The 14373-nt window shown below is 40.9% G+C and overlaps 1 protein-coding gene across 1 annotated transcript in view; it reads right to left on the reverse strand.

The window, feature by feature from the left end:
* The window catches only part of cdh31 (cadherin 31), an 89221-nt gene extending 75074 nt beyond the window's left edge, over window positions 1–14147 (reverse strand). The window contains exons 1-7 of the mRNA XM_042009633.1: window positions 13993–14147; window positions 13424–13529; window positions 5863–5951; window positions 5398–5562; window positions 4592–4732; window positions 3234–3383; window positions 1813–1960 (exon numbers count right to left, since the gene is read on the reverse strand). Of these exons, the coding sequence (XP_041865567.1) occupies window positions 1813–1960; window positions 3234–3383; window positions 4592–4732; window positions 5398–5562; window positions 5863–5951; window positions 13424–13529; window positions 13993–14043 (850 nt within the window). The 5' untranslated portion in view covers window positions 14044–14147. The remainder of the gene's footprint in view (window positions 1–1812; window positions 1961–3233; window positions 3384–4591; window positions 4733–5397; window positions 5563–5862; window positions 5952–13423; window positions 13530–13992) is intronic.
* Between the last annotated feature and the right edge of the window lie 226 nt (window positions 14148–14373).

A 14373-nucleotide genomic window follows, 5' to 3' on the forward strand; every position in this document is an offset into this window, starting at 1 on the left:
GTGAAGCAGCTGGAATGAGAATCAGCACCTCCAAACCCGAGACCATGGTCCTTAGTGGGAAAATGGTGGACTGGGTAGACTGGTTGAGCAAACTCCCATGCCCCCTCCAAGACCCTTAAGAGTATGTAGAGCTGGTCCACTGTTCCATGACTGTAATTAAAACCATACTGCTCCTCCTTAATCCAAGGTTTGACTATCCAACAGACCTTACCAGGGAGGCTGAGGAGTGTGATCCCCCTGTAGTTGGAGCACACCCTCCGGTCCCCCTTTTTGAAGAGGGGGACGACCACCCCAGTCTGCCAGTCCAGGGGAACTGTCCCCGATGTCCATGCGATGCTGCAGAGGCATGTCAGCCAAGACAGCCCTACATCATCCAGAGCCCTAAGGAACTCTGCGCCGACCTCATCCACCCCTGGGGCCCTGCCACCGAGGAGCTTTTTAACCACCTCAGCGACCTCAGCCCCAGAGATGGGAGAGCTAACACCAGGGTCCCCATGACTCTGCTTCCTCATTGGCAGACGTTTTGGTGGGATTTAGAAAGGTCTTTGAAGTATTTCCTCCACCGCCTTACAACGTACCGAGTCGAGGTCAGCAGCCCCCCATCCCCACTGTACACAGTGTTGACGGAGCACTGCTTATCCCTCCTGAGCCGCTGGATGGTGGACCAGAATCTTCTTGAAGCCACCCGGAAGTCATTCTCCATGGCCTCTCCAAACTCCTCTCATGCCCGAGTTTTTGCCTTAGCAACTGCCAAAGCTGTGTTCCGCTTATCCTGCTGATACCCATCAGCTGCCTCTGGAGTCACACAGGTGAGAAAAGGCCTGATAGGACTCCTCAGCTTGATGGCATCCCTTATGGCTTACTGGATCTAAATTAAATAATTTTTTGTTTTGTTTTTTTTTTTTGTTTTTTTTGTAATTAAATTTAAAAGTTTTAAATGATTTTTTTCTGTACTCATCTCACAGTTAAAATAAATATAAAGATTTTTCTGATGCACTAGTGAAGGATCACCAGCTGTGGACCTGTGGAGCCACTGTCTTGCAGCTTTTACATGTTTACCTGCTGCAACACATCTAAGTCACATTATTACTGGGTCATTAGGAGGCTTGTGCAGAACTTGACAACAAGCTGTCATTTGGAACAGGTGTGATGTGGAACAGGTGTGATGTAGATCAGGTCTGATGTGGATCACGTGTGATGTGGATCAGGTGTGATGTGGAACAGGTGTGATGTAGATCAGCTGTGATGTGGATCAGGTGTGATGTGAAACAGGTGTGATGTGGAACAGGTGTGATGTGAAACAGGTGTGATGTGGAACAGGTGTGATGTGGATCAGGTGTGATGTGGATCAGGTGTGATGTAGATCAGCTGTGATGTGGAACATATTGGTCCTGCTTTACATTCAGGAAAATGTGCTATGAACTGCATTTCTCTGTGGATGGATGGAAGAACATATTTACTAATCTGGAAAAATGTCCACGTTCATTTCCAGGTTTTCTGAATTGAGTAAAGCAGACAAATCCTCCAGAGGAGAGGGGCTGAGCATCGGTCAGTTTGAGCTACAGATCAGAGCTGTGACTGAATGCTGGTAGAGAAAGGCTGAGGGCAGATTTTAAATTCCTTGGATATTAAAATGCATCTTCTAAGCAGACCAGACGGCACATTACTCAGTCCATCTAAAGTGATGTGACTTAACTTGGACTTGTGAAAAAGGACTTGTGAACATCTCTGTTCCACATACAACTCAGGACAACTATCAGATTCAGCGTGAAAAAAGATATTTTCACAGTTTAATAAAGATGGTGACCGTACCTATTGGTGAGTTCTCAGCAAAGTCTCCAGCAAACGTGTCATTGGTGAACACAGGTTTGTTGTCATTCTGGTCGACGACATTGATCCTTACTTCTAAAACATTTTCCAGCGTAGCCGATGAACCTTCCTCTACAGCATGTGCAAGGAGCTGCAAAAAGAAAATTACCATTAGAACTTACATGCAAGTAATTTATGTCGATGCTTTAGCTCCAACTTTACAAGAACATCTATGCTACTCCCGTGTGATTGACAGGCAGCCTGTTCAGGGTGGAACCAGTCTCATGCCTAATAGCTGCCCCAGCCCAGGAACTGTTCGCTTGGGAGATGCATTTCCTAACTTTCTACTCAATAGTTGAAAGTTGCAAGTTTCTTTCTAAAGCATTTTCAGGATGCCAGTCTTGCTGGCTGCTAATAGGTTAAAATACCCTACATAGGCCTTGTGGAGCTTGATGTTTCAGCAAAGTCAAACCACGCTGTTGTTGAGGACCCTCCAGGTAAAGATGCTCCCTGCAGGAGCTTCAGGTGGTTTTACCATTACAGTCATTTAGCAGACACTTTTATCCTAAGTGACTTACAATGGTTAGGCAGCAGCAGCAAGGTGTTAATATTTATCCCTGGGGCATTCGAACCCTAATGCAATCGAGGTGTTTTTAGGTTCTCATGCACTCCCAGAAGTTGTTTTAAATGTTCATACATGTACATTTCCACATGTGTGCTCCGCCCCATCATATCACATAAGTCCGGTGTATTGAGCATTTTAAATTTATGTGCACTATGACTTTTATTTCTTTTATCTTCTGGTCTTGTTTTTAGATGCTATTCATCTTATTTATATATATGTTATTAGTTTTATAACATATTTTCCATGTGAATCTGCAGATTCATGCAGCACTTTGGTCACTTTGTCTTGTTTGAAACGTGATAAATAATGTGTGCTCATCATACAAACTGATGTCAGATCAATTAAGTAAAAAAGATATCAAAGAGCCAAGAAGTTATACCCCCCTCCTTTTTCTTACGAACCCCCCTGCAGTGTTTCCCAGTACCCCAGGGGGAGCACGTACCCCATGTGAGAAACTACAGTGATGTTGGGTCCTCCTGACTTTGTTAGCCTATCAGAGGAGCTTCCTTGATAGAGCAGGAAGTAGATGATGCTAGTCAGCTCAGCACAGAGAGGGGACGGTTTAGACTCACCTGAACTTTCAGAGACAGATCAGGGAAGATTCAGTTTTCTATTCTTTGTCTTACTAATTTAATATTAAGACTGTGATTTTAAAATAAGTCTCTGCCCCTCATTTTCCACATCTTTTTCTTTTATTAACAACTTCTGAGTTGTTATCTAAAAGTATTTTAGAAACGACGACGGGCCGGTTAGTTAAATTTTACGCGATGTCAGGATGAAACGCTGAGAGGATGCTTACTGTGTATGTTGCTTGGCTCTCTCTGTCCAGGGCTTGTGTGATGTACAGAATACCAGAATCCTTGTCCATGATGAAGAGGCCAACAGGAGGCTGATCAGCTCCTGAACCAGAGATGCTGTAATGGATCTTCTTCGCCTCATCAGAGCGGACCTGGACGAACGACAGCAGGTTATTTATATACATATATATGTATAAATGTATATATAGCTTATATATATATATATATATATATATGGACAAAAATGTTACCCTTCGGTTAATGAAAGAAAAACTCACAATAATCACAGAAATAACTTGAATCTGACAAAAGTAATAATTCTATAAAATTTAACCAATGAAAGGCAGACATTGCTTTTCAACCATGCTTCAACAGAATTATTTAAAAACATAAACTCATGAAACAGGCCCTAATTCTTTCTATCTATCTATCTATCTATCTATCTATCTATCTATCTATCTATCTATCTATCTATCTATCTATCTATCTATCTATCTATCTATCTATCTATCTATCTATCTATCTATCTATATGAAATGAAAAATACTTTATTAATCCCAAAGGGAAATTCAATATTGTAGTAGTAGTATTTTTTTTTTTTTTTTTTTTTTTTTTTTTTTTGAAAACAATCACATTAATTAATTAAGGGCTTTGTTCTTCAGCCTGATAGCTGCTGGAAGGAAGGATCTTCTGTATCTCTCTGTCTTGCATCGGACTTGAACAAGCCTCAAGTCCGATGCAAGACAGAGAGATACAGAAGATCCTTCCTTCCAGCAGCTATCAGGCTGAAGAACAAAGCCCTTAATTAATTAATGTGATTGTTTAAAAAAAAAAAAAAAAAAAAAAAAAAAAAAAAAAAATATATATATATGTATATATAGAATGTCATACATAAGTGATGGACTAGACTGAACAGAAAATTTGCCACATCCATTAACATACGTTGAGCTTTCAGAGGGACTGAGCCTTAACTCAGGGTTCAGTGGTAACCATTGTGACCTAAAGTCAGGCCTCAGTAGGTCAGTTAATGACAACTGGCGATCATTATCTATGTTGAAAATATTTTTTTTCCAAAAGTAGGTGATTGTGCGTTACTTTGGTTCGTGATGGCTGTGCTTTTTTTTTAATTCATTAAGCATTGAGATGCATTTAAAGCAGTTTGTCCAAGTAAGTGATTCAGCTCTTGTCAGAGAAACAGTAATTCATGTGTTCTACAAGTTTACATCATTAGAAAATAATGATGCTTTCAGGGCAAAATTTAAAATAACAATCTGATCCCAATGAAGCAGAAACCAACACGTTTTAATTAATACAGAATATATTAAATATTCTTCAGTATTAAACACAAACTTCCTCTTACTTGAGTGATTTTCTGGGGGAATTGTCCTCTCGTATTCTCCATAATGTTGATGGGAGGAAGAATCCACTCCCTCTTCCTCCTCCTCAGACCTTCATCAGACTTGGGGAAGTGTAAGACGGACACATGTTGATCAGCTGCAGTCTGAAAATGCCAAGATTCCACCAGTAAGCACCTGAACTGGGAAACACTCACAGTAGAAGAAGAATGCTATAACAATCTAATCTGAACAGATGAGAGTAAAAGCAGCCAGTGTGTCCTTATCACCGTTAAACCAGGTTCCATCCATGTGGAACCTCCTGTCTTTTTAAATCATAACGGTGAAGCCAGATTACAGGCTGATGTGTCTGTTAAAGACAAACCAGCCATTCATGCAGTCTTCTAACGGTAGGTCTGCAAACAATGAGGTCTTTAATAGTCCCATTTACACCTGTGTGATGTAGGTATCTATGGAACAAAAGGAGGCCACAAAGAAAAACATACATGAAGTGATTTGTGTGGGACCTGCCGCTGCATTTATCTGATAAAAGTCCATTGTGTCTTTCTGACCCATGATTAACGCAGACATAGTTTCAGGAAGTGATGCAGGTTGTGGTTCTGGAGCAGAAATGGACAGAACAGACCTTTCTCTGGACAAACTACGGTCATTTTTATCTGGAGGTGAACTGAGTTTCCACCATACTACATCATTATTTTTTGTTCGAAATAAAGAAATATCAATATTAATCAATATTTTGAAAGACTCACAGCTCTAGATGAATAAGATAATGTTTTTCCACAAATTCTCCACAGAGTGTCTCTAAACCTGCCTCTGAGTCCACTTCAGTACGATGGTTCTGGGGGATCTGGTTTTCAAGGTGATGCCCATCTTGGTGCAACACCATAACAGAAACAGTGAGTTTGTGACCTTGAGAGTCCCAGGAGTGGATGAAGAAGTCCCGATGTCCCTCATGAAGAAGGACCTGTCTCTTCACCTGCGGGAGACAAACACGAGAAGTCTAGTCAGAAACTCTGGGTTAATTTGGTCCGAGTCTAGTCAGAAACTCTGGGTTGACTCGGTCCAAGTCAAGAAAGAAACTCTGCGTTGACTCGATCTGAGTATGTTCAGTCTAGACTCAGAATTAGTTTACTCACCAGAGTTTCTCATTGTGAAAATCAGATTATATAACTGGCCCCATTCTTTCAACAACTTTTTGATTAATTTTTATGACTTTTTATTCAAATAAACTTTGAAACTGAGATTTTTTGTGATCAAATTAGTGAAATAAACCTACCACTAATGTCCCATCTATCTGAACCATGAAGTGGTCGTCATCAGTGCTGAAAAGAAATGTTGTTCGGTCGGTGCAGTCTGTAAAGTTCACTGCAAATTAAGAAAAATAAGAATGTATTTATTGTCATTTACTGTAGTACAACAAAACTAAAAGTTCATCTGAAACACTGCAAAAGATAATCAAACAGTCGCAATTACAAACATAAAAAAGATCAATACAGCACAATAAATTAATACCAACCACATACTGTCCATTAGAAATGTTCACACATGAAAACAGAGAAAAAAAATAATACATATTATTTTTCTAAAGTAATGCTACATAACAGCGTAATTTCCTGACAATTATTCTGTAATTTCCCTGAACTTACAGTGTAGAGAAGAAACCAGTAGTGTGTGTTGTCAGGATAACTGGGTAAGTAGCAAACAGTAGAAAGGAGTGATGCTGCAACTGTTAGACAAAGTAAAATGGTTGATTTTCTTTTATATTCTATCAGGACTGAGCCTTGGCACACAAAGTACCGCTGAACCCGGCCTGAAAAAGCAACAGACTGACACCTCTCTTTCTTTGGAGTAACAGGAGAGAGCCCAGTCCAGGTCAGGCTTGGTCTAGGTGGGGATCTCCTGACCTGAATTGAAGACACCATTGGCTGGTGAAAAGAAAACTTTGAGGATCTCTTTAATTCAGCCTGCATATTCTCCGGTGGGGAAGCAGAAACTGAGGTATCCTAGCCTATCACCTCGGAGGAGGTCACAGAGTTCATTAAAAAGCGTCCTAGTGACAAAATGCCAGGGGTAGACAAGCCTACCCAGAGCCTTGTCTACCTGACCCAGATAACTGTGTTTTGTAGACTTGGTGGAGATGTACGTCCACGTTAACTGAGGGATTCTCTGCAGGAGTAAGTTGAAGACGAAGCACAGAGGAATCAGGGCAGGAGCAAGGTAGAGGGAAAAGCAGAGAAAATTCAAACCATTTCGTCCTGATGGGAAATGTGAGCTCACTAGCCAACAAACTGGAAGAGTTTTAAGCGCTAACAAAGACACAGAAGGAATGCAGAGAATGCAGTATCATGTGTTTTTACCAAAACATGAGTGCAGGAACATATCCTGAACTCTAATGCATCTCTACTCTGCTTTATGACTGTTCAAGCAGTACAGGACAACGTTAGTAGAAAGTGCAAAGGTGGAGGTATTGCAGTGGCTGCAAAAACAGACGGTGTCATCTGTTAATAGAGAAGATCTGTACCAAGTACAATGAACTGTTAGCTGTGAGTCCATCCGTTCATTGTCTATAACCACTTATTCCAGTACATGTTTACGGGAAACCAAAAGCCTATCCCAGCAGCTACTAGACTAGAGTCGGGGTAAACCCTGGACAGGTCGTCTGTACATTTCAGGACCAAGGCAAGGCAAGGCATTTTATTTGTATAGCACATTTCATGTACAGGACAATTCAAAAGTGCTTTACATAAAACAAAGATATTACAGATATTTGGAAATAGATGATTAAAAGCAAGATAAGCAAGATAAGTAAAAAAAAAAAAAAAAAAAAAACAAGTTAACATGCAGATTTCATGCATAGGCACATGAGAAAAGAAATGTTTTTAACCTGGATATAAAAATGTCGACATTTGGTAAAAGTTTTATCTCCACTGGCAGTTTGTTCCACTTGAATGCAGCATAACAGCTAAATGCTGCTTCTCCATGTTTAGTCTGGACTCTGGTCTGGACTAGTTGGCCAGAGTCTTTGGATCTAAGAGCTCTGCTAGGTTTATATTCTCTGAACATATCACAGATATATTCTATATACAGATATATTTGTAAACAATCAGAAAGGTTTTAAAATCTATTCTGTGACTGACTGGAAGCCAGTGTAAAGATTTAAAAACTGGTGTGATGTGTTCAGATCTCTTAGTCCTGGTTAAAACTCTTGCAGCAGCGTTCTGGATGAGCTGCAGATGTTTAATGCTCTTTTTAGGAAGTCCTGTTAAAAGACCATTACAGTAATCCAGTCTACTGGAGATGAATGCATGGATGAGTTTCTCTTGGTCTTTCTGGGAAACTAAACTTTTATTTCTGTTGATGCTTCTGAGCTGGTAAAAAGCTTCTTAGTGAAGCTTTGATGTGGCTGCTGAAAGTCAGGTCTGAGTCTATCAACACTCCCAGGTTACGAACTTGGTTGGTGATTTTAAGAGCCCGAGTCTCCAGGTGTTTGCTAATGCTGACCCTCTTCTCTTTGCTACCAAACAGAATCATCTCAGTTTTGTCTTCATTTAATTGTAGAAAATTCTCCCTCATCCAGGTGTTTTTTTTGCTCCAGACACTGACACAGTAAGTCTATTGGGCTGCAGTCGTCTGGTGACAGAGACACATAAAGTTGTGTATCATCTGCATAACTTTGATAATTAATGCTAAAGTTCTGTAATATTTGACCCAAAGGGAGCATATAAAAGTTGAACAGAAGAGGTCCAAGGACTGACCCTGAGGGACTCCACAAGTCATGGCCACTCGCTCGGATTCATAGCTGCCGATCGTAACAAAATAACTCTGGCCTTCTAAATAGGACCTGAACCAGTTAAGGACCGCTCCAGAAAGTCCAACCCCGTTTTCCAGCCTGTGCAACAGGATTCTGTGATCTACAGTATCAAACGCAGCACTGAGATCCAACAGAACCAGGACTGATACTTGACCAGAATCAATATTCAACCTAATGTCATTTAACACTTTGACCAGAGTTGTTTCAGGGCTGTGATGAGGTCGGAAGCCGGACTGAAATTTATCAAGATTTCCACTTTCATTTAAAAAGTCATTAACCTGGTGAAATACAACTTTCTCAATAATCTTGGAAATAAAAGAGAGGTCAGAGACAAACAACCACTCACATGCACTCCTAGGAAGAATTTAGAAACACCAATTAACCTAGCAAGCAAATGTTTGTACTATTGGGGAAGCCAGAATACCTGGAGAGAACCCATGGGAAGAACTTGTAAATTCCACACAGAATAGCCCCAGCCTTCTTACCATGAGACTAACCACCATCCATTCATCTTATTTACCAAGACAATTTAGATGTGTATATATGTAGTTATACCTAGTATAGCTGCAAAAACAACATCCTGGCATATTTATAGCAACCTCTGGAGATTTTAATAATGTCTCTCTGCTATAATTTCCAACATTCCAACATTTTCCAAGCTACTCCACCAGAGAAAACACCATGTTGGGTTTTTTTGTACAAATATTGACCTGCCTCCTTTAGGAGGATAAGACCATAATCTGGTTATTTTCATGTCCACCTACAAGCCCATCGTTCAGCAGCAAGCAGTCATCACAGAGACTATTAAAACCTGGTCAATTAAAGCTGAAGATGCTCTGAGAGGTGCTTTGAGACCAGACTGGAACGTCTTCTGTGAACCGCATGGAGAGAACATCAATCCCACGATTGAGTGACAGATTAAATCAACTTCTGTGTGGACAGCGTTGTCCCAACAAGAACAGTAAGACGCTTCCCCAATAACAAATCCTGAATCCTCAGAGAACCGAAAAAGCTGCTAAAGACAGCCTGACTAATCAACTCTGTCAACTACATGTCCAAATAATGCTGCTTGTGTTTTATCCTGAGCCTTAGGTTGGGCAGAGCTGGTTCCAGGAAGCTTTGGGCGAAGTCCTGTCAGCTCCTGCTCTCACAGCTGTTTTGCATCTGCCCTCACCAAGGAGTGCAGGAGCAACCTCACCAGATTGTTCTTCTTCTTCTTCTTCTTCTTCTTCTTCTTATTATTATTATTATTATTATTATTATTATTATTATTATTATTATTATTATTATTATTATTATTATTAAAGCAAAATGTCTCAGAAACTGTATCTGACAAATATGTCACGTTGGGCTCTTATGGGTTAATTAATTTTCTTTTGTGTTTCTACTAACTTGTTGTTAATTAAGTTGCATGGTTATTTGGTTTTTATTCCTTGTGTATGTTTTTTTTATGTTGGATTGTTGATTTTGTTTCTGAATGTGTAGCACTGTAGCTGCTGTGTTTTAACCGTGTCTCCCCTTTTCTTTGTTAGGTGCTGTGGCCCAGGGCAGCCGCCCAATCCCTGGTGTTGGTCCACGATTCCCCTTGATTGCTGTGTATGTGTGAGTGATTACACGGGTGTGTAGAATGTAGACCCCTTCCCCCTGTTAGTGATTGGAGCTGCCGCATGCTGAATCGACCCCTGACAGTGATTTCCCTCTTTGCCACAGTGCTAACATTATTTTGGATTTGTGTTTTAATTTTGTTATCACTTTATTTGGTTGTTTAATAAAATCATACTGTTTTATATGATACATCTCCGGCCTGTGGTACCTTTAAAGAACCTAACTGTGTGGTGTAGCTGGTTGTCCCCTCTCTTGGTGGTTGTGTGGTGCTACATCATCATATTACATATGGAATGCTATGAATGCCAAGAATTTTTTGGCAGTAGGAATAATCAGGTCCACGCCATCAACAGTAGGAGCAGGATTCCTTTTTGTGCAGAAGAAAGATAAGAGCCTGAGACCATGCATTGACTATTGTGGCCTTAACCAGATAACCATTAAGAACAAGTTTCCTTTACCCCTCATTACCTCCAGGGAGCGACTATCTTCACCTAGCTCGATCTCTGCATTGCCTACTATTTGGTTAGAATTTGTGAGGGGTGACAAGTGGAATTCAACATTCAACAAACCTTTAGGCCACTTTGAGTATTTGGTCATGCTATTTGGTCTCACAAATGCTCCGGCAGTCTTCAAAGCCCTCATTATTGATGTACTGAGAGATCACTTGAACCTGTTTGTTTTTGTTTACCTAGACGATATCTTGATCTATTCCAAGACACCCACAGAACACAGACATGTCCAGATGGTACTACAAGGCTTCCTGGAGAACCAGCTCTATGTCAAGGCCAAAAATTTGAGCTGCTGCATTTTAACCTTCCTTGATTATATCTTCCAGGATGGGCAGGTGAAGACAGCTTCAGACAAAATCAAGGCAGTGGAAGACTGGCTGACACGTCCAACCACAAGCAGTTTCAAAGGTTCTTGGGTTTTGCAAACTTCTAATACAGATTTATCTGCAGTTACAGCACAGTTGCACATCCACAAACTAAATAAATTTCTGGACCCCTGCAGCTGACCTGGTTTTTCTAAATTTACAACGGCACCCGTCCTCTTCCAACTTGACCCTGATCGGCAGCCCATCCTGGAGGTGGATGCCTCGGACTTGGGTGTGGACGCAGTATTGTCTCAGAGGTCAGCGTCATAGGGAAAGCTGCACCCATGTGCTTTTATCTCATGGCGATTGTCAGCTGCGGAACAACACTATGATGTAGGCAACCAGGAATTATTGGCCATGAAACTTGCTCTAGAAGAATGGAGACACTGGTTGGACGGAGCTAAACAGCCTTTTATTCTGTGGATCGACCACAAGAATTTCACTTACCTTCAGAGTGTCAAGAGGCTAACTTCATGATCCCGCAATGTCAAGTCAGATGCCCTTTTCTGACTCTTCACCTTCACTAAAGAGTCAGATGAACCAAGCAAGATTGTTCTTTCATTCTGTCAAGTAGGAGGGGTCTCATGGCAAATTGAAGACCAGATCCATCAGGGGTTAGCCACAGATCCAGATCCTGGCAATGAAGCCCCAGGGCAATGGTTGTACCCTCAGCGACCCACTTTGCCATCATCCAGATGCTAAATTTTCATGTCATCCTGGGATTCATTTGACTAGCCCCTTTCTGCAACACCATTTTTGGTGGCTGTTTCTGGCAATGGATACCAGGGAGTATTTGTCGGCCTGTGCCACTTGTGCCTGAAACAAGAGTAGCAACTACCTCCCGGACTTCTGCAGCCTCTGGAAGTCCCCTACCAACCCTGGTCTCACATATTCCTGGACTTTGTCACTAGTCTACCTCCTTTTCAAGGTAAAACCGTCACTCTCACTGTAATCGATGGTTTCTCTAACTTGGCTCATTTCATTCCCCTTGACAAACTGCCATTACTAGAGACTACAGACCTCTTTGTCGATAATGTTTTTTGTCTTCATGGGATTCCGTCTGAGGTGGTGTCTGACCGGGGACCCCAGTTTGTCTTGTCTCTAAGGTATAGAAATCTTTCTGTGCCGCCCTGGTTGCTAAAGTCTCATTGTCCTCTGGTTACCAGAGACTGTACTCTATTGTGTTGCTTTTAACAACCCCTCCACCTGGATATGGCATTTGGCATGGATTGAGTATGCTTACAATCCTCTTACCACCTCTGCCACTGGACTGTCTCCTTTTGAGTCTTCTCTGGGTTATCAACCTCCCCTGTTTTTTGAGGACAGGGATCTTGAGGTTCCCTCTGTTCAACATCATCTCCAGTGAGTCCAGCGCATTGGATCCAGATCTGTGAAGCCCTGCAATGCACTGCTGAGAGCAACCACCATCTAACCACGTCTCTGACCCGCTGTACGCCCCTGCCCAGCTGGTTTGGCTGGCAGCCAAGGACATTCCACTGAAGTCCACGTCTAGGAAACTGGTCCTTAAGTTTGTTGGTTCTTACGTGATTGAGTCTGTCATCAGCCCTTCCTCTGTTTGCCTCAAGTCCCCCTCCACCTGCCCGCCCGGGTGGTGGATGATCATCCTGCATACTCCATCTGCCACACTGTTTGTTCGCCCCTAGGAACGCAGCCTGCAATAGCTTGTTCACTGGGAGGGTTATGGTCCAGGGAAGCGTTCCAGAATTCCTCGTCGGAAATCAAATAATGTTTTTAATTCTACAAAGTCTTTAACTCTTTCACACTAAATTACTAATATTTGACAGTTTCTGAGACGTTTTGCATCATATCATGGTAAAAAAAAAAACTTTGCTTTAAACCTTGTTGTATAAAATCTTATACTTGTCTGCTGCCCCCTGGTGCACAATATTTGCACTACAATTATTCTGACATATCACACGGCCATATACCATACATGCAGTCGTCTGCAATCACTGCAATCAAGTGTTTTCTGTATCCCTCAGTCAGACTTCTGCACCCGTTGACAGGTATTTTAGCCTACTGCTCATCAGCAAAGAGCTCTTATTATTCTTTTCAACTCACTTCAATTGAAAAGCAATGTCTTATTTCACTAAATTATAATGTAGAAAATTTTTACTTTTTTCAGTCTCCATTGATTTGAGTGACTATTGTGGATTTTGCATTTTCTTTGATGGAAAGGTATGAATACATTTGAGGTCGACTGTATACAAAATAGTTTTGCATTTTACATTTTGTTAAAGTAAAAAATAAAAACTTCTGATAACAAAAAAAAAAACAAACATTTTCTGTCCATGTTTTTCTGTGGTCAGGTGTTAAAGGGTTAAGTATCATGAAAGGTGTAAACTGTGAATGCGTGTTGAAACTAGTCTAAAAATCTGCAGTGAAATATAAGTGAAATATTTAGAAAACTATCAGTTTTACAGTGTCTGTAACTATTTTTCAGTTGGATAAAACCTGTTTGCTGTGAGAAAAACCAGGAAAACTCTGGACCAAGTGGACAAATACTAGAGATGTCTTGGTTCCTACCTTTCCCCAATCTCATGCCCTGCCTCAGTTGCTCTCCAGGAACTTTGAAAGTGATAATGTCTGAATCAAATCCTGGTGCACATGTGTAGCACGCTACATGTGAAGCCTGGAAGAAAAGAATTGTGTTAATGAACCGTGGTTCTGATGAACTGGAAATGTTTGACACTCATCATGGTTCAAGTTCAGGATCACAGAAATCTGGAATCAGGAGAATCATATCCTGCCAGTGTCATATTTAGGTCAATTTATGGTTAATGATTAAGTCTCAGATGATAAAATCATGCAAGAAAGTCATTGTTCTCATCCAGTTGTTGTTTGCAGATTTTATTAAGCTGTGTTTAATAAAAATCTTTTCCCAGAACATATATTTGTATTTTAGGGGTGAAGAGTGAGTCCTGCAGCCTGCAGTGTTGATGCTCACTGCTGTCAGTTTATGCAGTTTAAAATCATGAAAATCTGAACACTGAACACACAATCTTTTACATGAAATTAATATTATTTAATCTTTCCAACCGCTTCTTCTTTATTTACAGACCAAAGAATAAGGTAAGTGTAAATTGCAGTCTCACCTGAAAGATGATGATTAAAATGCCACAAACTGTCAACCAGATGGTCCCCATCTGTAAAAAGTCCTCTCCTCAATGTGCTGGCAAGTAGAAGAAATGTTTTTGGTAAAGCTGTTTGTGCTTTTTCCCTCTTGTCTCTGACTATCTTTCAGTATAAATACCAGAACAAGTTGCTTCAGGAACAGCAGGTTAATGACATCATCACTCATCTTCCTGACAGGATGATATTGAAGATGGTGAGGCAGAAAACAAGGTTTTCCAGGAATTTCCATTTATGAGCAGCAAGTCAATGCACATCAGATTTGTTGTGTAACAACCCCTGATCTTCACCAAACATGTTAACACACACCAAGCTGACAACATGCTACAGTAATGACTTCTTTC

Source organism: Melanotaenia boesemani, chromosome 16 (genome assembly GCF_017639745.1).
Source record: "Melanotaenia boesemani isolate fMelBoe1 chromosome 16, fMelBoe1.pri, whole genome shotgun sequence".
NCBI lineage: Eukaryota > Metazoa > Chordata > Actinopteri > Atheriniformes > Melanotaeniidae > Melanotaenia > Melanotaenia boesemani.